Source organism: Dromaius novaehollandiae, chromosome 10 (assembly GCF_036370855.1).
Source record: "Dromaius novaehollandiae isolate bDroNov1 chromosome 10, bDroNov1.hap1, whole genome shotgun sequence".
NCBI lineage: Eukaryota > Metazoa > Chordata > Aves > Casuariiformes > Dromaiidae > Dromaius > Dromaius novaehollandiae.
Window position 1 is genome coordinate 11290614 of NC_088107.1, and position 27129 is coordinate 11317742.

At 42.5% G+C, this 27129-nt stretch overlaps 2 protein-coding genes across 14 annotated transcripts in view; one reads left to right on the forward strand and one right to left on the reverse strand.

Annotated features, from left to right (window-relative positions):
* The first annotated feature begins 32 nt into the window (after positions 1-32).
* LOC112996051 (lamin-B3-like) lies at positions 33-17784 on the forward strand. Of its 13 annotated transcripts, none has more exons than XR_003262333.2 (13): positions 33-530; positions 4823-4979; positions 5958-6083; positions 7026-7196; positions 8552-8677; positions 8802-9022; positions 9912-10140; positions 11054-11161; positions 12046-12159; positions 12259-12369; positions 12499-12569; positions 15021-15052; positions 15578-17784. XR_003262333.2 is itself a non-coding variant. In XM_026121349.2 (12 exons), the coding sequence occupies exons 1-11, from the start codon at positions 157-159 to the stop codon at positions 12538-12540; spliced, it is 1779 nt and encodes a 592-aa protein (XP_025977134.2). In that variant the 5' UTR covers positions 33-156; the 3' UTR covers positions 12541-12569; positions 15021-17784. The 13 variants fall into 13 exon arrangements, 7 of the variants coding, with proteins under 7 accessions (XP_025977134.2, XP_025977135.2, XP_025977138.2 ...); XR_003262334.2 differs by having other exon boundaries at positions 15024-15052; XR_010390739.1 differs by having other exon boundaries at positions 12259-12569.
* A 2097-nt stretch (positions 17785-19881) lies between these two features.
* SH3GL3 (SH3 domain containing GRB2 like 3, endophilin A3) overlaps positions 19882-27129 on the reverse strand; it is a 52541-nt gene continuing 45293 nt past the window's right edge. Inside the window, exons 7-9 of the mRNA XM_026121355.2 lie at positions 26729-26832; positions 25455-25582; positions 19882-20680 (exon numbers count right to left, since the gene is read on the reverse strand). Coding sequence (XP_025977140.1) covers positions 20475-20680; positions 25455-25582; positions 26729-26832 — 438 coding nt within the window. The 3' untranslated portion in view covers positions 19882-20474. The remainder of the gene's footprint in view (positions 20681-25454; positions 25583-26728; positions 26833-27129) is intronic.

Here is a 27129-nt window from a genome sequence, read left to right on the forward strand (position 1 = left end):
TAAAGGAGCCGCCGGCGGTGCCCCCCGCCCGAGCCCTTTAAGCGGCCGGGGCGGGCGGCAGCTGGCGGCTATTTATACCGGGCGGCGGCGGGGCTGCCCCGGCGCCTTGCGCGGGGCGGTGCCGGCCCGGCGGCGGCGGGGGAGCGCGGAGCTGCCATGGCCACGGCTCTGTCCTCCACGCCGGCCGGCGGGGGCCGCTCCCTGGGCCGCGCTGCCGCCGCCGCCGCCTCGCCGCTGAGCCCGACGCGGCTGAGCCGGCTGCAGGAGAAGGAGGAGCTGCGGCAGCTCAACGACCGCCTGGCCGCCTACATCGAGCGGGTGCGGGCGCTGGAGGCCGACAAGGCGGCGCTGCAGCAGCGGCTGGCCGAGCAGGAGGCGGGCAGCGGCCGGGAGCTGGGCAGCCTGCGGCTCCGCTACGAGGCGGAGCTGGCCGACGCCCGCCGGGCGCTGGACGACATCGCCATCGAGCGGGCCGCGCTGCAGGTGGAGCTGGGCAAGATCGGCGAGGAGCACCGGCAGCTGCACAGCAGGTCGGTGCCCGGCCCTGGCGCCGCTCCCGCCCCCGGCGGCCCCGAGGTGCGGGCGGGGCTGGGGCAAGGGCAAGAGGCGGCCAGCTGCCTGCGGCCGGCCCCGGGGCAGCCGCAGGGTGGCCGGGTCGTGGTGGTGGCGTGGTGACCCCACGGGTATGGCACAGGGAGCTTGGAGTGCCCCGGGTTAGCAGGAACCTGCGTGTGTGCCATGTAACACGGGCTGTAGGGACACTGCTGTGAGCGCCTGCTCTAGTGCTGCCAGGCTGAAGGAGGCTGCTGCGGAGCCCCCCTGCGATGGGCCTGGGGCTCCCCCAGGGCCTGTGGTGTCGGGAGACCTTGTGAATGCAGTGTGGTGTTGCATGAACGCATGGCTGGCTGGGATTGCCACCACACCTGTGTCCATAAACACCTGAGAAGCTGCTGTGCTGGAAAGTATTTAGAAAATTATGGGGATGGGAAAATGAGTTTCAGTAGGGAGTCAGCTCACATCTCTTAGGGGCTTATTAGCTCAGGCATTGCCTAGAGGGGAGTAAGCAAAGGAGCTTGTCCTGTGAGCAGTGTAGCATGAGTGACTTTTACCTGGCCCAGGCTGGTACTGCACAGGACTTGTCCTAGTGGCTTTTCCGTCTTCAGATAGCCTCTAAATGCTACTGGGATGAACCACCTGCTGTTTCAGGCTTGACTTTCTTTCAAGTTGCAGATCCTGTGCCTGGTGTCTCCTTGTCATCTGGTCTTCCAAGGCCTGGAAGAAGGAGGTGGCTCAACATAAGTGCAGTCAAAACTCCTCGAAAGAGGAGACGTGTTCACTTACAACATGCTTCCTTTGTGAATATCTGAAACAACTAGTAGTGCCACTTCTGTGTACTGCCTATTGTACTTCAGCTGCTTACAGTTATATAATTAAAGTTGGATGTTAATAGGCCCCCTAAACCTTGCTTTAAGCTCTGTAACATAGAACTTTAGATACTAGCTTTTTCTGGCTCTTCATATGATGGTGCAAATGCTGTATCTGCACGGCTTCAGTAGGGCTTCAGTAGCTCTCCTATTTGAGGATAAAACTTGTTTTTACTCTAAGCTTCTGTTTTCAGCTGCTTAGAATGCTTTGGACTTGTCTCATTCATGCCAGATTTTGGCTCATAAGTCTGTTTCATAAATCTAACCAGCCACTTGATTGGACAGTGAGAAGGCTAGTGCCGGTTCAGGAATTTTTCTGCTGCTCTTTGTGTTTGTATAACTTAGTGGCTTTGTTTATAAAGCTTTAGGCTTGGCAGGTATGTAATCCTCTGGACTGATCTAACTTCTTTAAAGTAACTAGGTCTTAAAGTGGCTAACTTTATAGCCTATGGGAAATGATACAAAGTATATGCTGCTTTCTGAAAGGACTAGACTGGAGTCCTAATATTGAGTATATGTATCTGGGCTGTCTAACTGCAAATGTCTCAGATGACTTGGAACAAGCTACTTTGAGGGTATCATGCCCTTTATATAAACCCTTTAAATAACCTGGAACTCTTATAGGATGGAATGTCACTAGATAACTTTCCCAACAGCATTAACCGTTGGCTCTTATTAATCACTCTAAAGAGACTTAAAGTTTCAGCAGCAATGAACTGTGCTTGCATTTCAACTATTGTTTTTACTTCTTAAACAGTGGTAACTGGAAGTAGGCCAAAGATGTTTGGGAGGCAGGAGTTGTGGATAAGCATATCAGTTGTTTGAACGTAGAGCCTGAGGAAGGTCAAAGCAAGTACAGTAGCACAGCAGAGAGATAGGATTGGTTTCCTTGTGCACCAATGGCTGTAGATGTGCATTTTGAACCTGACGTATGTGCTGTAGTAAGTCAAAGCTGTAGGAATGAATTCTGTAAGTGCTGTTAATAGTCTGTAGTCTTAACAAATGGGAGTTTATTTGAACATATCTGATTTTTGGTTAAAAAGTTTCTTGAATTCAAATTCTCCAGGTCAAGCATGCTATCGGACATACACCCTGGAACATGCTAATTAGTATGTGAAGGTAATGTCTGAAAGCTATTATCACAAATGGCTGATAGTGGATAACCCAGGTTTGTTTCTGGAATGGTTTGTGCAGATTTGAAAGTCAGCATATGCAAGGTTGTGGAGTACTGCCATTACTTGCTGCATAGTAATACAAGGTGCTGTCCTGAACTCTAAACTTGGTTTGAAAGGGTAATAAACACTCTTGTCAAAGCCAGGCTTTGTTATATTGCTGTTATTAAAGATGAAATGCTTTGCCTAAGTTTTCTGAAAATATCTGTCAGGAAAGAATCCAAGAAACCTGAACCTGGCTGTCAGAGGCCTGCATCAGAGTAAAGTGAACCACCAACCCACAGTTAAACACAGATGCTAATGGAATGTCATTCTTGCACATATTTAGGTGATTGTGGAAGGAAAACTTAGACTGTAAAATGAAACTACTAATACTATCAATAAGTAGTATTATTATACACTTGTTAGTATCATAACCTGGTAATAATCACAATAAATGATAGTGGTAGCAGAGATCCCAGGGGGAAAGTGGAATTAATGCCTAGAAAATAAAGAAATCTGTAAATAGTGTAAAATATACAATGTTATTTTGTTCATTACACCCAATAGAAGTACTTTTCTTCTAGAATCTGAGTAAACAAAACTTTTTGCTAGTACAGTTATTAGTACATCATGGTCACCACCAAGTATGGAGAAAATCCACAAATGTCTTTAAAAAGCAGGGCTGGAGAAAACCTCACCTAGCCCCCCTCACCCCAGGCCTGTGTTGGAACCAGGCGTACCTGTGTCCTTCTAGCAGACGTTTGCGTAACCTCTTCTGAATTCCGGATGATGGAGATTCCAGAATATCCCCAGGCAACCTGCTTCAGTGTCGAACTACCATTCGTTTCCTCTCCCTAACATCTAACCCAAATATCCCTCCCTGCAATTTAAGCCTACAACTTCCTGTCTCTTCCACAACAGACATGGAAAAGAGATTCCCTGCCCCTGTGCTGCAGTCTTTTATGTATGTAGAGACTGTTATGTCTCCTGTCACTTTTCTCTTCTCTAGACTAAACAACTGTGACTTTTTTCCACTCTTTCCTTGCTGTCCAGGCTTTCTAGAGCTGATCGCTCCTGTAGAGTGACTTTGAACTCCCTCCAACTGGTCTGCTCAGTTATCAACTGGAAAACTCATTGTACAAATTATCACAACCTAGCCGCTTCGCAGAGCAGATTTTTGCTAAAATAAATTGAAAGCATTGTTCTTTACAATCTCAAGTTTGAGTTTCGAGCAGGAAGTCGGGCTCTGGATGTAGGTCAGACAACTGCAAGGATATTAAATTAGACCTGTTGGAAATTATCACCCCGTCCTTTCAGAGACAGGAACTTGCTGTGGGGCCCAACTGTTGTCTACTAAGGCGCCAAGTAAAACAATCTCCTTAAACAGTGTTGGCCATCCAGTCAGTACCAAAGGCTCTGTAACTGGGTGTTGGCACAGGGCAGCAGGAGGAAAACGGCCATTTTCCATCACAGGGCTGGGTGGCCCCTAGGTGAGATGGCGTCCTAGGCAGGACGGTGCCCTCCAGGGGCCAAAACTCCTGCGTTGTGGGCAGAAAGTGCCTGCTTCTCAGTTGACAGGGCAGTGCCAGGAGTAAAACCTGGTGGCCTGGAGCTGCTTGCTGCTGCAGATGGTGGCGAGGGGGCACTTCACCCTGCGTACACTGGTGCAACAGGGAGCAGGGCAACCCGCTGCTGGGCCCGTGGTGGCCCATGGCCTCTCCCTCCTGGTGGGTGACCGCACTGGGGCCTCTGCCAAGCCCCTGGGCTGTCGCAGTGGTGTGGTTTAACAGGCGCTTTGTGGCGGAGCCGCCAGCCGCCTTGGTGCTGCAAGGGGGTGCTTGCTCCTGAGACGCTGCCTCGGTTGAGGCAGGCCGCTCTCTGAGGGCAGCTCAGCGGTCCCTCTGGAGATGGCGGCCTGGGCCTGCCCTCCTCACTCTCGCTGGCGGTTGGTGCCGTTGAGAACGGCTGGGTAATAGTGTGTCGGATTTGAGCAAAATGAGCTGCAAGCTGGGGCAGAATTTCTCCATGTCTTTTGTTTTGAAAAATGATGCTTGTCTGAGGGCTCTGCTTCGTTTCTTTCTTAGAGCCCACCCTCTATTCTCACCACAAACGTTTCCCTTGTTCTTCTGCTTCAGTTCTACCATAGATCCCCCTGTAACAGTAAATATGATTAAAAAAAAAAAAAAACAAAACTGTTCCTGCCTTTCCAGCTGCAACTGATGAGTGTAAAACTTTCACTTGTAGGAATTCAAAGAAGGAAGCTGATTTAAACCTGGCACAGGCTCGCGTGAGGGACCTTGACGCTCAGCTGAACGCGAAGGAAGCCGACCTAGCAACAGCTCTGAGCGAGAACCGAAGCCTGGAGAACGACCTCCGGGAGCTGAAGGATCAAGTAGTCACTGTAAGACTTGTTCCTACGATTTCAGCTTTCCTTTTGTTCCTGAAGAGCTGCTTGCTTTTCAGAATTAGTTAATTTGTGTTTAAAAGCAGGGAAAGACTGTTTTCTATGACAACTACAGGTGGGCAAAAGAGGACTTACTGAATCTTGCTGAAAGCAAATGATACTGATAATTGGTTCATTAAAAGGTTCTGTTGCAAGTACCTTTAATTTTATTCCATGACTGTAGTATGTAATATTTCTTGTTCTAAGGGCAAATCGAGTTGAGATGTGTTGAATTGCTACAGCCCCTGTATTAGTCTTTAACATGTCACTGAATGGAGCATTTGATGGACCCTGCTTCACTATGCTTAAATCTTGGTAAAATAAATAACTTCCCACTACTTTTTTTAATGGACTCTTGTGCTACTGAAATGAACTCCAATTGCCTGAATTGCTACTCTATCAAAGCGTATTACAACAGCTAGACTCTTAGAAATGTGTTATCTTGATGCTTTAATGTGATCATTGAACAGGCTAGCTTAGGATTTCCAGGATGAGAACTAAAGCTTTGTATCATTAAAATAGCACACTCCCATATTGGAAGTGTCTAATAGCTTGCCAAATAGTAAGGCTATATTTGGGGGATATCACTTCCTAAATATGAAATAAATGACACTGGAATTTAGGCAGAAGTTTAGAACGCTTAGTATTGTGAAGGAGAGGAATGTATACGGATGGTGCAACTGATTTATCTGAGGTCTACTTACTGGGCTTGAAATAAAACAGTAGTAAAACTTAGCTGGTGTGACTGTGGGATTCTGTTGCAAACATGCTGGGTCCCAATAAATCAGGAACTTAAACAGCAGAATAACCAACTTCAGTTAAGCAGTGTATTTTGATTGCTGTAGAAATGAGGTTAAATGATCTGTGCTAAGTTGGTTGCCTTTATTTGGAAAAACATCTCTTAATTTCAGTTACCTTGATGTCAATCTCTTCCAGCTGAAGCTCTCACTGGAGGATACCAAAAATCATCTCCACAGTGAAATGTTGAGGAGAGTGGATCTGGAAAATCAAATGAAAACTTTGCAAGAGCAAATGACATTCCAGAAGCGCCTTCATGAAGATGTATGTTTTAGCTTATTAACAAGGATTCTTGTAGGTGTCAATGACCCCTGGATGCCCTTAAAAGCAATGTTACATGTGCTTTATCCTTAAAAAGGTAACTAGCTGAGTCAACCTATGACAGTCCACCAACCAATAAAAACCACCTAACTAGGAAGACTTCAAGAAAGTGCACAACCTCATGTTAACTGGCATAGTACCGATAGGTATCTGGAGTATGAGATAATTTTCTCAGGCTGCACTTCTGAAGGTAACTACAATCCCAATATACTACTTTGTGTAACTGAAAGTGCAAATATTGCAGTTGAAATTAAATGATTCCAGGTGTTTGCTAGAAGCCTAAAATAATCAAACAAGTTGAATCTCTTCTAATAAGCAACTCATGTTCCCTACTTCCTTAACACTTATCAAAGCTGTCTAGTAAACTTTGTGAGAAGTCAGTACATAGCATAGAACTAAATATCATGTAAATGTAAACAAACTTCCTTCTGACTGGAATGAATCCCAAAGCATGTGTGGTTTAAGTGATAGAGAATCCGATTTTTTAACCCAGCTTGCTCTTATTTCTTGAATAAAATAAGAATAGGTAAAGCAACGGTTCTTAAAGAAACTGAAGTCTATATGCATGTCTTCTAACGAGAAGAAAAGTTAAGAAATCAATCTAGTTCAAAGAATTAGTCTCCAGATTAGATGCAAACTACTGCATTTAGTTTATCAGAGCAATGTTGGCAGTGAAGAAGCCAAACAACCCAGGATGCCTAGGTGGAAGTAGGTGATCTAATGGACAAGTGTCTAAATTCTGTGAATAAAGATGAATTACCATGTTACTTGATGACAGATCTGCTTCAGTGTTGAATGACTTGCTAAGCTGTTACAGTAAGCCCACAGTCTCAAACTGAGCTGTGGTGGCTTGCTTATTTTCTGAGAAACTTGTTCTTCTCCTAGGAACTCAAAGAGGCAAAAAGAGTCCATGAGAGCAGGATAGCAGAAATAGAATCCGGTCGTCAGAGAGAATTTGAGAGTAAGCTCTCGGATGCTCTGCAGGGGCTCAGAAAACAGCATGAGGAACAAATTCAAGGATACAAAGAGGACCTGGAACGAACATTCAGTGCAAAAGTGAGTCTGCAGAAGATGCCAATAAAACAAAATTTAAGTTCTGCACCTTGCCGTGATTAAATTCACACTAGAATAAATAGCTGAGTGGAGCCCTTGCTTTCAGTGCAAAACTTCTTGGCATAAATGTGAAGGGTAATCAACTCAACAGCTATTGTGGAATCTCAGAACAGTGTCAAATATTTGGCAATTAAACTTTCTGTCCACAAACATGTATAGTCCCAAATAAAATGGGTTCAAGCATAAATACGATTCCTTTGGGGAGCAGAGTTTGGGACGGCTAATGTAACGAAAGTGATTGTAATTCAAAGCTACTGAGAAATCTGAATACAAGCCTGACAAATCTAGGTCCAAGGTGTGCTATGTTAATATTAAGCAACTGTAGTATTACAGAAAAAAAGTTGATCTGATTATAATTGTACTAAAATACATGAAAAAGTGTTCTTACAGTTGCTGAAGGGCACTTTCAAACATGAATGCAAGTGTTACTTTGCAGTCGTACTGAATAAGGCAGAGGGTGGCTATGGACCACCTATGTGGCTATGTGATGGTATCGCTCTCCTGGAACTTCTCTGCCACCTTTTTCTAGCATTAGCCTTGCATTCACAAGGAAGTAGTACTTCAGGCTTATACTCTTGTAATTAAGATTCCAGAGGTTTCTGGGCTGGCTGCAGTGCACAGTATCTTAAGCCTTCATTAATATTCAGTGCAGAATCATATGATCTGCTATTTCTCTGATTGAGTAGATGTCTTAATTTTGTCTTGTTTTTGACTTTCTCTGGTTTCCAACTTGGTAAATTCCTTTTGATGCTTCTGCCCGGGTTTCTGCTGGACCTTCTGTGACTGTCTCTTGCATTAGCGTGGCCCTCTACTTTATTTGGGTCCTTGTTTTATCTCCTTTCTTGGAAAATCTCAAGTTCTACTTGCTCTAAAAATAGTTTAGTGTTGCTTAGTGTTGCAGAGTGTTTAGACCTATTGGGGAAGAATAATACATGGATAAGCACACCTAATATCATGTAGTCTCATGCTCTGACAGACAGCTTCCTACCTTATTCTCTGTTGTTCTTCTGGAGAATACATTTACTTCATATCTGTATAAAGTCTTTTACATCTGTAACTGAAGTATCCTAATCCAACACTTTTAATTACCTGATTATTGCTGACACAATATCAAAATTGTGTAAACCCCCCTGAAAAGCAATGAAAAATCCTTTGACCTGGAGTTTATTGGTATCTGCGCAGTTAAGTAAAACATAACTATTTCCAGATGTAACACAGCTGGAGATCACTTAGTTTTCCCTGCCTATTTAAAATACAAGGTCCTAAGTAACTCATTACTAACAGTGACTTATCCATAGATGGAGAATGCCCAGCTGTCTGCAGCAAGGAATAGTGACTTTGCCAATGCTGCTCGGGAGGAGCTAATGGAAACAAAGCTGAGAGTCGATACTTTGACGTCCCAAGTTAATCAGTATCAAAGCCAGGTATTATCTACACTTATATATACTTAATATCCTTATTTTATTTTAGATAGTCAGTTCAAAGTATTGGACTCTTCTCTCTAATCTTCAGTTATGATTTAATTGAATTTTTCCCCTTTAATTTCAGAATGCTGCTTTGGAGAACAGAATAAGGGAGCTACAGGAGACACTGGATTATGATCGTGATCTCCATCGAAGACGTATGGCAGAAAAAGAGAAAGAAATGGCACAAGCCCAGCAGCAGGTACAAGCACAGTTGGAAGAATATGAGCATCTCTTAGATGTGAAACTGGCTCTAGATCTGGAAATAAATGCCTACCGAAAGATGCTGGAAGGAGAGGAGCAGAGGTAGGATATGATAAGATCCTCATATGAAGACTTGCTTCATCTAAGACCTCTATACTAATTAACTGCATATGCTTCAGAATGGGGAGAAGGCAAGAAGTAAATGTGATTGTGTAATTAGTACCCTAAGTTAGTTCCTAAAACCCACCTACAATAGATTATGCTTTATACCCCACACCCTCTTAACAGTGTAGTAAGAGGAAGATCAAGTAACTTATAAACCCAACCAAAAAGGCTCAAAGCTTCATTAGACATCCCTCCCTGGAATCATATTGAAACTTTCTCAAAGCTTCATGCTACATCCTAGAGATATAAAATAGCCTTTCTTTTCCCCTTGTCCCTCAGACTTAGGTGCTGATGCCATCTGCATGGAGTAATAAATGTTGCAAAAAAAAAAAAATCTGCTTATAGAGGTAGTCATTCTGTACAGGTTTCAATCTGTGCCTGGCTAGCTGAGAAGTCCATTTACCATTTGTGGAACTTAAGCATTAAAGGCTGCACACATGAATGAAATGAGGAAGTTGTATCAAATCCAACTATCCATACACTGTGTGGTGAGAATAACATGAACTCTCACTATATGCTAAGAAAGGTCAAGAACTTAAACTACTTTCACTGAAGAGCATATCCACAGAGACTTTAAATGAATACTTCTTGCAGTTGGGAATCATTTCTTACGGACATAAGCTTGCTCTGAACTCTAGGTTTGAGGCTGTCTTCCAAACTTAACAAGCTACTTACTAAGTTGCTCTTGCCAGTAAAAATAAAATCTTATGTTCAAGACTTTATGGAAAGCTGGGATATAAGAAGCTGTTAGGCTTGGCTCTCCTGGGAGGAGAGGAGCGAGAAGAAAACATTCACTTGAATATCTGCTTATCTGACTCCCTTTTAGGCTAAAGCTCTCACCTAGTCCATCTTCACATGGCATTGCAACTCAAGCAACAACAAGTCAAGGGCGCCGGTTTCTGCATGGGAAAAAAAGGAAAATGAAAGAAGCCAAAATGAGAGGGCATAGTACTGGATTTAAGACTGTTCAGCATGCTTCATCTTCTGGAAATATATCTATTGAAGAAATTGATACTGAGGGGAAATTCGTCAGGCTTAAAAACAACTCTGATGAGGTACTCCTACTCATTCAAGTCTGCATTCCCTTCACTGTGAAGTATGACTCCTTGTGAATGGACTTGTGGCTTAGTGAGAGACGGAGGTTGGGAAGAATGAAAAGATGAGGAAAGAACTGCCAAACTAAATACTGAATGAGCCTTCTCTTCAGCTAACCTGACTCCTGTTAAGGGAAGAGTATGTAAACTGATTTGGGTACTGCAGGGGTTTTATTCACAGGGCTGTTTGAGAGGTGCCTTTGGGGAAGTTGCACTGGCTTGTATGATGCAAAGTCTTTAGTTGTTTCATGCTAGATTCAGTGTAGCACTATCAGAGTACTTCTTCCTTGATGAAGTACATAATGTGCTTAGTAAATTGGGTAATGACAGCTTCTTGTTGCTTAGAGGTGCTTAGAACAGCTAAAAGGTTGAATAGGACTGGCAGTATCTAACCCATACAAAGAAGGTTTCTCTGACTGGTTAGGTAACTCTTCAAGTAGTTCAATCTGCGAATCCTGATTTATCAGAATTCGTTTTCAAAAGCTTCAGAACCTGTGGCTGGTAGCTTCACTACTTCAGCCTGACATACTTTAGACTTTCACTTGCCGCTACATGTATGCTTAGGCTCAGCTTGTGGTTGGTATGACCAATTTCATTTATCACAATCTGCTTGGTAAGAACATCGTGATATCCCAACAGAAGGCAAGGATAGATGTGCCTAAACTTGTGGGAGAGATGGTAAGATTAACCATAAGGAAGTACTGGCAGAGGTCATAGGGAGGCTTTACTGGAAACTTGAAGGCAGCCTCAAAATCGGTCAGACTCCTTTATGCTACAGGAGTGGGATTAAATGACCCTTGAATCTAGAAAGAACCTTGCTCTTCTATGATATGGTGTTGGCCTGTAACGCCGAGAGAAACTTCTTACCCCATAGGATCAACCACTGCATGGATGGGTGTTGAGACGACGGCTTGGAAGTGTGTCTGATGCAACATATAGATTCCCTTCACGGTTCGCTCTTCAGGCAGGCCAAATGGTTACAGTAGGTAGCAGCTTTGTAAAATTTATTCAAAGAGCTCTTTTTGTTACCTTTGATGACAATAGAGATATTCAGTTTGTGTAACAAGAGAAGCTATATTAGTCTGTTAAGCTTTCTTTGTATTGTAAGTGCCCAGAGAACCAAAAAATCTTTACACGGAGAAGGAGACAGGAAAATCCTTGCAACAGCTTGACCTGAAATGCCAATTAAATTTTCTTTATAAGAGTAAGTCTTGGAGAACTTGCATTCCTGAGATTGGGACATGCTCTTATTTTGTTCAAAAATCAAACTCTAGTTTACTGTTAGAGCTCCCCATGCTCTTGTGATTTGATATAAGCTGTGCAAAGACTTTCCCTGTTGCTAGGATCTCTAGTCTGCTACAGCTCAGCAATGATGGGCTGTTAGTGGCATTAAGCTAAACATTAGCTGTAAAAACTTACTCTAAGTAGGTCTAAATAATAGTGTTCAAAAAGCCTGACTCTAAACTCTGTACTCCAAACTATCACAAGCTTACTCAAAAGAGGTCTGGTAGTGACTCCAGGTTAGAGAAGGCCATCTTGAGTACACAACTTGCTGCCATGAGTAAGTCTATAACCATGGTTTTGCTCTGTGACCCAAATGGTATGTATGTCCAAGCAAGGCTAACCCTTAATCAGGCAGAAGCTGTTAACAGCCTTTTCTGCACTAGATGTTCTACAGTCTTAAGCTGAAAGCACTGCCAGTTTCTTGATTAGTCCTAAAAAGAAGCACAGATCCTGCCATGGAGCAGAATGGTTCAACTTACATTGCTGAGCATCTTTGGGAGTGCTTGGGAGTTGCACACAATAGTGAATCCTAATCTAGCTATGACTAAGATTAAGCAGCTCATTATTTATATCTGTCTGCAGATCTGGGGCGCAGATGCTGGTGTAAGCCCAGGTCCTAGTGATCTGGTCTGGAAGTCTCAGTCTTGGGGAACAGGGGACACCATTGGTGTTACACTCATCACAGATGATGGTGAGGTAAGTGAAGTAGTAACCAGCTACAACTTCCTAATACTAAGCTTTCTTGATGTGCTCAAATCTTGAGGGGGTCTTGGTGGTGACTCAGCTGTGTTCTAGGAACTGGCAGAGAGGAAGATAATGCATGTACCCAGAGGAGAGGAAAGTGGCGAACAAGATGATGAGTATGAGGAAGAAATAACTGGAAGTGAAATGGAGTTTCCATCTCAGGTAACCTGCCCAAAGTTTAAACACATGCTATCAAAAAAACTAATTTCTTGTCGTTACTACATTACTACCTGAAAAATTCCCTAAGCACTATCCATATCCTACAACTCTTACCATTTTTCTTGATGTCAGACCAAAAGAAGAAGAAAAAAGAAATGTTGTTTGGTTTCATGATAGTGATTCCTGTGAGCATCCTAAAGCAGGTGAGATCAGTGAGAGAATCATGCTTGTAATCTTGTAGAAAACTTGTGCCATTAGTAGTGCTGCAGTCTCTTGTCCCACGTAGGATGTAGTCTGCATGGCTTTGCATCAGAACTGGAATTGATGTCTTGTTTATTCTCTGGTGGTTGAATATGATCAAATAGCAGCATTAATTGTTTGGTCTCTTATTACTAAAATAAATATTGAAGAGTACTAGCTTTAATGTCTCTTCCATCTAAACCTGTGTCTGAGCTTGGATAAGCTTACAATGTTATCCCCAGAAAGGAGTGCAAACACTAACTGGAAATAAAACATTTTTGTGCAGTGGAGTGACTTAACTGATACTCTAAACAGTGTCCCTGACTTGCTCTTAAAATAACTTAAATTCATACTGAAGAAAGCTAATATTTCTATTCAAAAACATGAAAAGACTGAAATCAAAGTTCAGGTTGTATTGATTGCCTAAGTACTTCTGAAACTCAAACATGAGTTTGAGGCACTTCAGTGCAAGCTCACTTCCAGAAATTTTTTTTTAATTTGCACAGCAAAATAAGCATCTTAGCCTTGCTTCACTCTTAAATACTCCCTTCAATACTTTTAAAGTGGAACTGTAGCCCAGATGCAGGTCATTCTAATGGAACTGACAAATAGAACAGGCATATTTTGGTTGAATTATACCCCTTTGGCTACAACTTAAATGTTGCAATGTCTCTGAAAGGCTCTCAATAGCCCCTCCAAATAGCTTTTGATGGATTATTACCATTCTGAACTTCTATCTTGAATGCTTCTAGTGTGCTTTGAAATACTAATAGTCAAGTATCTTTAACTGCTTAAGTATTCCAAAATAGAGCTAATACGAGGGCTTTAAATCATAACTGAATAATTCCAGAAAAAGCTAGCTTTCTAAACAAGAAGCCAACAGTTGGTAACAAATCTAGTCCGTGTGATCATCTTGTACAAGAACCTCTAAGTGCAAATATGTCATTACCTCACAGCAGGTATAAGGAGTTTAGATGCTTAAATTGCCATAAAGGGGATAACAGAGGTATGCATTCACCACCCCCACGCTTTCTGCTTCCCTCCCTTCCAAAAATGGGGGGGAGCCTTCTTCATCCAGAAATAAGATAACAAAATATGAGCTCTTAACTGCATGTACTCTGCAGTTCAGTCTCTATCTACACAGTGCTCGTGGGGGAAAAATTACACTAAACCAAAAGAAGAGCACCAGTGTCTCTTCTGGAATGACTATCCATTTTCAGATGCACTTGGTTGACCAGCTTATTAGTCTGAAAGGTGATGTCTTCAATACGAAGTTGAACTAAGCTGTGGGCTCTCCAGAGTATAAGGAATTTTTTTAAAGCTATTCCAATTTAGCAAATAAAACTAGGGTTAAAGTGCTTGAGCTGAAGACAGTCATCCTCTAGCAATGACTTGCTGTCAAGTGAGCACTTGCAGAACTTGATTTCTGCTGTTGCACAGCAATGCGAAAGGAAAACTCTGGAAACTGGCAGTTGACTCCAATCACATCTTGGGATTCTGTAGCTCTAAAGCTCAAACAAGACAGTTTTAAGGGAGGGGGCTCCAGACCTGACTGAGTGCTAACTTGCAGTCTTGAATAACTGTGCAGTCAGACCTAATCTTGTCCTCTGCACTATTCCTGAGGATGGGAAACTGAGCCTCATTGGAATGAGACAGGCTAGAAAGCCAATTATCAGCTGAAGACCTTTGTTCTGATTCATTTAATACTTCAGCCTACTCTAAGACCTGTTTCGTAATTACTGTACTTGACTCTTGAGCTGGTTTGTTTCTGACTTAAAATAGCCCCATGCTTCCCTCACCAGCGCAAACCGAAGGCACCATGTGCAAGGGGATGCCTGGCTAAAACCTCATTCTGTCCCTCCTGCTGATACAGTTTGTAGAGCTACCACAGCTCTTGCCAAAAATGATCCTACACAGTTACAAGGAGGACTGGTATCTTCATGCAGCAGGTCCTAAAGCCACTGCTATTTCCTATGTATTTCTCATAATTTAACTAGGAAGTATCCCCAAGAAAACCTGGAGAAGTGTTTATTATTAGAACGCTGTCTGGTTTAAAGGGTGTTCACTGAAGTTTCCTCATACCATGCACGTTCTTGTAACATTTCAGTAACACTGAAGGAAGGTGAGACTCTTCATTAGTAGACTAATGAGTAAGGCTGTGTAATGCTGTTCTGGACACCAGGCGCTCAGTGCAGAGCACATGCTGTGGCTGGGATATGGTTGGGATACCAGTGGAAGCTTTAGGCTTATAAAAAGACTTAGTAGCTAAGAGCTTTTTCATGTTCAGAATAAGGTCTCTCCTCTAATGTCTTAAAGGTGCTTTATTTGAATTGACTAATGACAAGGCTTGTTCTGCAATTGCTGATGGAAAGCTAGAGTGATGGGGGGGTTACATTTTTAGTCTGTTTTATCAGCAGCTTTACAACACAACTGTGAGCCACTGATGGTAAGAATCTATTCTAATACTCCCACTCAGAAATGTTAACATCCTTCCTTTCCTCTGCTGAATTCCAGTCAAATTCCTCTTATTACTACTTATGCTTCTGCCACACCAGTAATACAGAAATGATGGCAACTTAGTCAAAAACAGCTCACTTCTTGCAAGAGAGAGCATGAATCTGAGGTAGCATGAATTTGCATGCCAGAAAAGTTTTGAAGCCTCAGAAGTGAGGTACCGATAGCTTGATAGCCTTTCATTGAGCAGGAAATGGCTCATGTATTGCATGGACTCAAATTCTGAAAAGTTTTTCTCCCTTTCCGTCTCCCCTGTACTCCTTAGTATAGTTGGTAATATCCTGCCTCTCTTAAACCTGTTTTGCTTTATTAATTAAATCTATATCTACTCAATCCTTGTAACTTGTTGTCTTACAGTATTCTAAACTATCCTCTCTTTAACCAGCTTGCGCTGCAATAACATACAAAGTTTGTATGCAAGGCAGTTAGTTAAAGCCTTGGTGTTTTATTTCTGCAGCAAAATGAGGACCCTAGCTGTTCTATCATGTAATGAAGACAAGGTGATGATCATCTAAACACACCTCAGCCCAAAGTGACATTTTGGACTACATGTGTTCTGGTATCCTCTGCAATATCTGAAACTTGGAATTCACATCTCCCATCTGATGTGTGTGTAAGAAGTGTTGTCCATAATGTGAAACTTCCTACCATCTGACTGGACCCTGTCTTGGATTCAGTCATTTAAAGAGCAGCAAAGTACAAGCTCCTTGCAAATTTTTTGCTCTAAACTGGAACATAAGGATCTAGTTGCCATGACCTGCTGAAACATGGGAGAGCATACAGTTTACAATACTTAATGTTAGACACGTCCCCAAATGATGATAAATACTTAAGACTGAGCATGAGGCTGCCCAGCTTTCTGAATATTCTGACATGGGGGTTTTCTCTGAAAGCAATTTCTGTTTCGAGCCTGAGTAGGAAACTACATGGCCCGGATTACACCTTAGCTTGCACCTTGAGCAAGTCTGAACTTGGCTGGGAAAAAGCATTATCCTGAAGGGTGCTGAGTGTCTGAAATGTTTCCTGCTTGGATCCTGATATTGAAATATGAAACTGGTCTAGATCACTTGTTAGAGAACTTTCTAGTGTTTAAAATTTTAAAATTAAAAGCAACTTGTAAAATGTTTTTTTACTTGCTTGTTATTAAATGCACTGTTTGTGTTCTAGCACCTGGAAATCTAGACTTCAGTATTTGATACTTTTAGATACGGTACAGCACAGCTTTTATTTCCAATTTGTTGGAACCTTAACTTGGACAGCTGTATCCTATAAATGCATGTGTGTTGGGAGCAGGGGAAGCATCTCATTCCAACAGATAAGGCACTATAACAACATTAGCACTCTGAATAGTGCCAACAAGCCAGCCTCTTAGGGGACAGAAGAAACATGCTGAAACAAACAGCAGAGCTAGAAAGCATCAACTGTCATAAAAGATGCATCAAAAATACCTGCTCTTAAAGTTCCTGTGTACTAAATATCTGACATAAATAAGGGGAAGTGCAGTCTGCAATATTGCTTTGGTATATTTAACCAGACAGATGGGGAATACTGTCTCTTGGCCAGTAGGTAACTTTAATGGCTGTGCTGTCCACATGGAGACACATGTAACCTTTGGAAACTAGTAGTCATCCCTCATAGCCATTATTCCACCCCCCACCCCCCACCCCACCCTGGCCTACCTGGTTGCTGTAGGGGGAAGAAATAGCTACTTCTCTTTAAGCATGTGAGGGGAGGGAAGCAGCTGCTATTTCAGACCTCTTCAAATACTGGAATAGTTTCTGACCTTCTCTGTTGCCTTGCCAAAGTCTTCAGTGTTATAGAACAACTGAATTTAAGACCTGTTCTGTGTTAGGATGCAGTTCTTAATGTGAGGCTTTCTTAGACTGGCTTAAATTCACTTAAGCTATTTAATAATTGAAGTTTTAAGATATGGCAACCAAATGCTGACTGAACAACTGCATTTTAGTAGATCTGAATTCTTGTTGTACCTTATGGCCTAAATTTAAATAGATGCTGCTATGACCTTCCTACATTTATCTTGATCTGTTAAACTTTTTTTTTTTTTTAAACTATTAAAGATATTTTTTGTGTATATAACCAGCCTTGGACTTTAATATTTGCAAGCTAAAAACAGTAATCAAAATTACTTATTGGTAATAATCACTGTTACTTATTGGTATTAGCAAAGTGGCTCAAAAGACTTTGAAGCAACACAGTTTGGAAAAGTCATCCTGCAGACTGAAGGAACCTTCAGCACTAGATGAAGCTGCTCTGTTTATGTAGCTAATAAAGCTGAATTGTAATGAACTTGATGTAAGAGCAGTCCTTAGTATTTTAGATCAGATTTCCCTTTGGAACATAAGGGAAGGACGATGCGCAGTGACAAGCTAGTAAATGAGGCTTGAACTACTGCAGTGGTCTTGATATGAAATAGCTGCTGCTGAATGTTGTTTGGTAACACCATCAACAGCCTAGAAACTTAGATCTTCTTGTAGAAGTTTATGAAACTTAATAGCACCCAACCTTAATAACCATAGATTAAAGAATGACTTTTCTGATGCTTGCAATGGATCTTATTGTGCAAGTTGTCCTCTGAGCAGCAAATCAAAAGATGGTTGGCTTCCTATGAACTCTATACATTATCCCATTCAATAACACTATAGCTATTTTCTGACTTTGTGCTTCTACCTCACTTCTTTTCCATAGCTATTTCTGTTAGATAAGACATGTATTGCAGCTGATCAGAAACTCAGTACTAAATGGCCAGCTGCCTAGTGCCAACTGTAAGGAGAATTTAAATATTTTTATGTATGTGGTATGTGTGTTTGTGTATGTATATATATATTAAAAAAGTATTTATATAAAGTTCTTTAGGGAATTCTGGCTAGGTAGATGAGATCTCAGTGTGTGTTTTCTTGCCTGCTATGGAAATATAAGACAGACCTCTCTGATAAAGATGAAGAAAGTTCAAAAGGAAAAAACAAATGTCTTTGCACCCACCAGGCAAGTAGCAGAACACTGTTTCAAAGGCCTGAGCTGAAACAAAATGCTAGTGCTGTTTAAACAACAGGCTTTTTTAACTGTGCATCTTGCCAAAGATGCTGGTTAATGATAGCCTGGCTCTCTTTCACTGCTTGTACTCTCTGCAATGGGTTATTAGGAATATAGGATAATCTTAAATTCATTAGTATATCACTGCAGTCTACCAAACTGGAAGCCATTTAATGTGTGTTGCTATTTATTTCATGTGGTTTCATCTGTGGCTGTGCTTTTTCTGTACATAGATTTCTTCTTACTCTACTCTCACTGAAAAGGGTAGTCAATGAAAGGCAGTTCTATAAAGAATTTTGTTGCCAACTTTAGAAACCCAAACCATTACTTATGGTGACTGTTCTCTTTTCTCCTCCCTAGATGCTGCTTATTTCCTTAAGCAACAACTGGGTGCCTAACTGTGGTTCACAACAGATTTACTTATTGCCTGATAGTACTTTTTCCCCCCTACCCCTGGAAGATATGCATGCTTAAGCATATAGTCCTTCTGCTGCCCCCACCCAGAAACTAATGAGTTTGCAATCTCTAAGCTGAGTAGTTTAGCAGTTACATAACAGACTGTGAATCCCAAATGCTTAAACCTTTTGAAAATTGCCATGCATACTTTGTATTCAGAACATCACAGCTAGTTTCATTCAAAAACTTGGCCAGGACAAGTGACCTTCTGTATTGCTTCTCTAGTAATTACTAGGTACTCACCTCTAAAGCTGGAAAAGGTCTTACAAATTTCTTTTTTTGCATGAGCAGGTCCAAATTCAGAACTTCTGTTGTCCTAATTACCAGGCCGTAGGCAAAGCTGCAAATAACAACCCTCTGCTTCTCTTGTGGCCACTGTGCAAGCGGGAGGCAGCCTAGCACTCCAGCCCAGAGATGAAGGAAACTGGGAAACCTGAGTTTTGACAGCCAGTTAGGGGCTATTTATGCTTCTTCATGCAAAAGTAACTGCACCTTCCCTAGGGAATACTGCTTCCGTTGGGTTACAGAGCCCCATAAAGCTCGACACTTTGAAGCTAGACTCAAGCCAGTTTGCCCATGAAGTGTTCAGTTCCTTTCTCATCTCTCTCTTCTGTCTTATCCAAAGAATAATTGGCAAAAGAGCATATGTTCCTCTGGGGCTGCTGAGTTTTTTAGTTGTTACTACGTCCGTTTTTACTGAGCAAAGCAGGAGAGAGCTAACAGAAAAACAAATTTTATCTTCATTCTGATAATACTTAAGAAGCCTGAGTCTGTCTGCCTTTGAGGCACTTTTTTGCATGTTTTTAGCTACAGCACTTGCAACTTTCTTTCCACCTATTCTCTTCTCTTCTTCCTTCTTCTTCTCCATCCTTTTCGAAAAAGAAAAAAAAGCTTATTGACTTTTCATTTGTTTGCAGCAATCACCAGTGATACTCACCCCATTTATCTAACAGAAACTCTGCGGAGGTAGGACCAGTTTGCACTTAGTTCAAATGTTTTTCTCCCCCCCTTATCCTTCTGCTATAAGAAAATGTTCACACACGCATTTTGAACACTATGCAATCAGTGGGGAGAAAGCAAGACTATTAAAATTCCACTGGCTTGAGGGGTCATAAAACTAATAGTTTGGCTTTATTCCTCTATTTTGAATGTAGCATTGTTTTCTTCGCTGAAAGCTGATCTATTGAGCAGGAAAAGCGACCTTCAGCTCAAAAACAACTGCCAGAACTATAGGAATAGAAGCAGCAGCCACTGTTCTTTTCCCACAGAAATATTTATTAAGTTTGGTCAGTAAATTATAGGAATTTTCAATTCTGAGAATTTGTACTTAGTACAACAACATCATAATATTGACAACAACCACTTTGCCTTTTGTCAACGTACAATTTGAAACATGGATTAACTTGTTCACGATAAGTTACAGTGTGATAAATGAGAAAAGCTCAAGGACATCAGTAACTTAGGAACCGGTTACAGTTAGCTTCACTTACAGTATTTTTAAAAATGGGTTTCAATAGTAAAATCATTGCAACCAAAGATTAAAAAAAAATCCACATACAATAATAGCAAAGAAATGCATTTTTGGAGCAACAGTGAGCTACCAGTAAACACTTCATACAGTGATCTTCAAGGCACAAAGCAAAAAAACTGGGTATGGGTTTTTTTGCAGGTTGATGGAGACAGGGAAGGTAAAAGTTTTTGAATACAAAATAAATACGTTTTAAAAAGACGCATACAAAAGTCAGTAAGTCAGTCAAATAGCAAGGCTTTCACAGAATGCCACACCGATAGAACATTTGTGAATCCATTTCAGTCATGAAATCATGTTCACAGCTTTAATGACACAATCACTGAGGCAAGGGTACCATCACTTCAACATAATTAATGGGGAAGAAGCCAGACTCTCCGTTTAACATCCCTTCATACCAATTCTCATCAATCTGATTGGTCAAAGTAATGATGTCCCCTTCCTTAAACCCAAGCTCGCCTTCATTTTCTGGCTCAAAGTCATACAGAGCTTGGCAGCAAGGCTGGTCCATGTGCATTGAAGAACCTGCCCCAGTGACAGAAAAGAAAATATTAAAAGAGTTTCAAAGCACCACGCAGCCACTAAGCATCAAAACAGTGGGTCAAAACTGTAGCCCTGCCGCCATGAAGGTACCCTCGTCTGTTTTCCTCACAATTTTTGCATTGCTTTCACTCATTAACACCCGGGCCCTTCTATGTATAAATATAACATTTGGGGTAATTAATTAAAAGTGTAATGCTGTTTCTCCCTGAAATGCAGATGCTACTAGGTTTTGCTTGCTAGTTGCATCCCCTTTGGAAAGGATGAGCAAAGCACAGCTGGAGCAATCACAGTTGTCAGGCTCACGCTGCGGCCGCTTTGGAGCAGGGGGCAGAAGAAGCTGAAGGGGACGAAATTGCAGCGTCGACCAGCGAGATGACGAGCGCTCATTTCAAAAATCGCCCTGCCGCACGCTGTGACCGCACGAACCCCCACCAGAGAGCAGAGGCTTCCCAGCAAACCGGAGCATGAGGCTCCCCTCTACTACAGAGATCTGCATTGCGAGCTGCTCTTTGTAAATATTAGCGGTACCATATACGAACAGTCATAAGTACACATATTTACAGGAAAAACAAATTATCTACATGAAAATTAAAGTACAAAAAAGATCATCAGCAAAAGAAGTTAACATAAATGTGGTCATCTTTTTTTAAAAAAAATTTAAAAATGGATATTCCCAAGAATCAGTGGTTAATTGGCCCAGATTTATACTATGGATACCTACATACTATCATATTCATTCATTCATATTCATGAATAGTAAATTATTCTTTAAAAAAAAAAAGTAATCTAATGTTCAAACTGTAAAGCTCAGCTCTGTGAGCAAGGACTAGCCAGAAGTTCAACTGAAGTTCAGCCATGACATGTTTTTAAAAATATATCCAAGCATATCCAAGCAAAAGTCAAGTGATTTGAATATATTCATAAAGGAAGTAGGGGAGAAAAGATTTCATGGTGCTCCCATGTAAACAGTAGTAAAATGCATATAGCAAGACAAAGAACACTTGAACAACGTAGTACTTGCGTTAAAGCAGCTAATAAGACTCTTTCATACTAAATTATTCTGATTGCCTTATTTGCAACATTGCAACAATTCTCAAATATTCTAATTTTGGCTCTCTCTCCAAGCTATCACACATGCTAGTCATGCAGTCAGCTTAAGGACTAATTTATCTCTGAGAAAATCTGCACACCATTGCTAACACAATACAGGAGGGATAGCTAAGATGTGAAAAATGCATGTTGCACTGCTTTTAATTTGCTAATGATGGTAATGTGTAAGAAAGTAAACCATTAAGAAGCCCCTGCCCGGGGATGGCCGGAGGTAACGACGGAGCGCTACGGCAACGGCCCGAACAGTGGCACGGGCGAGAGCGTGGCTCTGGACACCTTCTTGCTGAAACAGCCCAAGCAGAGAAAAGCAGCTGAGCCACAGCTTTCTGACAAAAATAACAGACTATCCTCAGAAACAGCTGCGTTATTTTGCCAGGGTAGAAACGGTACCAGCTCCCTGGAACGGTCAGCAGCAGAAAGCAGCGCTCTGACTAACTGACAGCGTCGCCAGCTGCCCTGGCAGGGCTCATTTATTACTGCAGACCAGTTAATTTCTGACAGCCAGGTACCTAATAAGAGGCGGATCACATTTGGTTCATTTTAAGCTCCAAAGAACTGAAAAGAAACGTCTGTCAGCCTGGGTAGATTCTAAAATAATGGTCACAGCCAGCACAAGCAGTTTCGCTGCAGGATCAAAGTCTCCATTAGCGACTGCTACGGTAGGATCCGAGGAGACGGAGCCTCCCCCGCGCAGGGAACGGGGCAGCCCCGCCGGGCGGGCAGCAGCGCGCTGGTTAACGTCACGGCATCGGCCACGGGACTCCAGCCTCCTCCTGTCCATTAAATACTCCCACATCTTCCACTGTTGCAGAGATTTAAGCAGCTAAGAAACTGCACCCCTTCCCCGTGCAGAGAGAGGTTATGCTAATCTGCGGTGCCCTCCTCCCCAGCTGCAGCCATTAGGGAGCTGAACTGTCGCACTTCACTGACACACGGCCAGTGATGACTTCTCTCTAGACCAGTCACCCTTGGACAGCACAAACCGAAAAAACACCCCAAAACCAGGTTAAGCAAGAGGCTGGCTGTGATTTCCGGAGCGTAACAGGGCTGAAAGCAGAGGCCACTCAACGCGAGTTTTTCCAAAAGGAACCATCTGTATCTGCATCTCCTCCGCCTTCTGCACCATGATCTGCACGTGCAGTAGCAAAATAATAATCACAAACTAGAGGCTTGCTAACATAATTAGTCCAGGCCTCTCTCACAGCTCACGTCTGTAAACATTTAGATGCTTATGTTAAATTCCAACATGTGGCAACTAGACCCAACTATCATTTCCTAGTCAAACCCCAACAAACAAAAAGCATGAAAGGCATGACGTGACACGGCCTTTAAAGAGATCTAAAATGAGCCAGATGATGCTCCCGGATTCAGCTGATTAGTGAGACTGGCAATGAATTAGAACAAAGACGCAGATTTGTTATCTGTGCTTAATCAAAGGAGCTAAATAATTCAGGCCATTAAAATGATGTTTCTGTGAGTCTAGCCCTGCAAATGTATGCAAGTCATTAGTAGTAAATAATCCCCATGTGTTAGGAACTGTATAAAGCAAAATACCATTTCTGCTCCAAGGAGCTGATGCTTTACTTAGAAAGCTACGGCAAAATGCAGGAAAAGGCATTTCAACACTCAAAGAGCTGGACTGCGGTAGCTGTGCTGAACGCACCACCGCTCCCTCTGAACCGTCCTGCTGACTTCTGTGGCTTCACTGAAGACTAAGATACTACTTACCCTGAGTGATGCTACCAGGGAAATTAAAGGCATAAATTTTGACAGGACCAATGTGCAAACTAGGGAAATTGAGCATCAAAGTGCTTGTTTGTGTAGGATGAAAAGGTTAGTTTTCTAAATGAAATAAAGAGGGTGATCATGGTGCTATCCCTCTATCAGATGGGGACCTTAAAACATTTAGCAGCATTTTGCTTAGAGCCACCTGGTTCATATTGCTAAATAAAATCTGTTTCATGGTTCTGAATTTAAACAGGAACAGAAAGGTTCCCCCATTTACAAGCAGGGCATATTCACCCCGCTGTATCTCTACAGAAATCCATATGGATAACCTTCCAGCATGGAACAGGAAAAGAAAGCAGAGAATGAGCAAGGACTTAGCTGATGAGTGTCCCTTCTGGAGCGGTAAGAAGAGCACCCACAGCACTAGCTTCCTCAGGAGAAAAAATATATATATGTATAGAAGGGCTAAATACAATATACGTCTTTTTGACGTTTTTAACACCACTAAGCATAGCAAGAGTTGTTAAATATTTCCACATCCTCCTCTTCACCTCTCTCATGGTTGGGTTGCTTTCTCCTCCATTCTGATGGCACGAGTGAGCCAAGCAGCAAGTGAAAACCTATCACTTACTGATAGGGAAGGGGTTGATGCAATATTCTGTGACTGGAAACAATGAATGGAAGTGGCTCACTCCTTTCCCACCTTAATGAACAGTGGCTGTTTATTTTCTAGTTCATTCATTCCATTTTAGTTCATGAGAACTGCTGCAAGTACCCTTAGTGCAGATTTAGTAATATCTGCATCCTGCAGCTTAGAGAGACAATGGAAGGAGCACCAAGCTCCAGACTAAGCTTCGCTCTCTCACCTGTAGCTCTCTTTCATCTTCCAACTATCTTTGAAAGGGAACAAAATGGGAGGGAAGAGGAAACTGAAGACAGTGGTGGAGGGGAGGAGGGGGGAAAAAAAGAAAGAAAAAACACTGGAAGAAGCTCCTAGATCTCATGCCAAGTGGCAAAGGGAACCTCTGGCTCATTGCCTTCCCTCTATTTTCCTTACAAATACTGATTATGAAAAAAGTGTCTTTTTCATGCTCTTTTCTCTGCTGACTGTTGTCTTTTGTGTTTTGTTATCAGTCTTCTCTCATCACTCACCGTAGGCTTGAAGGAGATGGAAAAATTATTTTATTTGTGAGATGAGGAAGAACTATTTCAGTGAGTAGTAACCTTGTTAATCATTACCATTCACACAACTTTCAAGGGCTCGCAACAGCTGAGGACTTTTTGTGGAGCCAGGGCCCATCCCCAGCAAGGGATTCTGCTCCAAACCACTGGACACCAGAGTACTTGAGCTCAAAAATGCAGACGCTTTGTTGCACACTCTAGGAAACTAAAGGGACATTAATGTGCGTTAAAGGGCATAAAAGCCTCTGTTTTTCCCAACATTTTTCTTTATAACTAATTTACCAAAGCAAATAAAATTAGTAAAGGTGGGAATCATCTCCCTGAATTTTACATGTCCAAAAGTTAAGATCCTGAGCTAATCATTTACAGTCTCACAGACCATGGAGCCAAATTAGCATCTCGAGATACCCCAGACCGTGATCTGTCCCACCTGCCTTAGGCATCTCTCTTTGGAAGAAATAAACCGCTTTCTGCAAGTGCCCTTCCTTCTCTCTCCTCCCCCCCTTAGTGGCTATACAGAGAAGCTAAGAGGCCAAGCTGAGCTCTGCACCTACATTTCAGATGGCAAAAGACAGAGCAGAGGAATCCTGCTCTGAGAGTCCGTTTCCAAAGTCAGGAAACAAACTGGACTCAAATACTTGGATACTGATCCCTCACGGGTCCATCATTCCCATGCTACAAGCAACAATCCAGCAAAGCATCTATCAGCACATTAATTTTGCAGCCACAGGCTTACCTGATGATTTTATTGAAGAAGTATAAGCAATCCCATTGTGCTGCTGATTATCACCAATCTCCAGGGTTGTAGTTATTACAGGCTTTGGCTTAAATTCACGTTTAGGCCGACTAGATGCTACATTTATTCTGCAACATACAGAAGAGTAGCAAGAGATTACCTGAAGGAACAAATAGTAATGGGGTTTCTACTCAGATGCACTGCTTTGGCATTTGAAAGGTGAGGGAAAGCTTTCTGTTGTTTGGGGGGGGGGGGTTGTAATTTATTCACAAAAAGCTGCTCAATTCTAATGCAATATTTAAATTTCAGCAAGTCCCCGTCTCACTTAATGCTGTGGTCCTGCTGACAGAGGGATAAAGCTTAACAGCCTGACTTTAAGAAGTGCTGAACATCCACAGCTGCCACTGAGGTTCAGCAGAAGTCCCAGGAATGAGCTCTCTGGAAAGCTCTGCTGCAAATGACACACGCAGAAACCCAGCCAGGACAGAGGCCCAGGGACTGCGTCTCTCACACTGCCTTTTCGTTAGAGAAAGTGGGAAACAGTGATTCGGCCAGCGCAACCGTCTTGAGAGCTCAGCGGCTGTCCCTGCACCTGCACGGGGCCCTGCTGAGACCTGCCTGCGTCACCGCTCGGTGCAGCACCGACAGGCACGGCTGCTCCCGCGTGGTGCACGTCAGCCCCGTCCTCAAGACAACGGATACCAGGACTACGCTATGGTGACACTCAGGTCGTTTAGGTCTCCCATTTTCTGTTGGTTCTGATGAGTAATGTATAATAAATTAATGATAGAAGCATTTTTTTCCTCCTGTTAGTATGACACAAAGTGCCTGGGCCTTTCACAAGTGCATTACGCCACAGTTGTGCTCCGAGCCAGCTGGCAATTTCCTCACACTGCTGCAGAATACCCCCTAATCGCAATGAAAATAGACCAACTTCTCAGCAAAGCTTCCAAAATACAGCTCAGAAAGTGCAAATTTATTTAAACCTACAAACAAACGGAGGCTGTCCTGATTAACCTCTGCAGATGGGAGCGAGGGATCTGCGCTTGCTCAAAGCTTTCTGGGCAGGTACTGCTGTACACTTCAGGCTCACAGTGCAGCCAGACGTTGCCCGGTGGCAACAGTTTAAAGCAGTGCAGTCCAGGAGAGCTCAGAGTGCAGCAAACATGCATTTGTGAGATGGTACTACAAAATCTGTTGCTTTAGTATCTTTTCCCATCCATGAACCTCAGCTGCAAAAGAGGTGCAAAATGTTCCGATGGGTTCAGTCTTACCGGTTTTGCAGCTTGCTCTGCAGATCCTCCAAAATTTCTGTGGATTGTTTATGGTAATCTAGCGCTGCTTCTACAAACACAGCCAACTGGCTAACTTGCTCTACCTGAAATAAAGAGAGGAAAATAGTTTTACGGAGCCTGCATCACATTTAGCTGAAGAATTAACAAAAAGATCATTCAAAACAGACCTGGTATCTCAAAAGACCTTGATGTCTTGTGGGGGCTATTGAAAATGAGCATATGTGATTGTACCACAGAAATTGCCAGTTGGAACCTGAACAAAACTGAGGTGTAATTTCTAGTTCACTAACTCAGGGCTGGCTCCTTGAGTCATTTCCTTTCACAGTGTGCAAATCCCTTTTACTTTCAACTTCCAAGCCAGCTGCCTGTCAGCCCCCAAG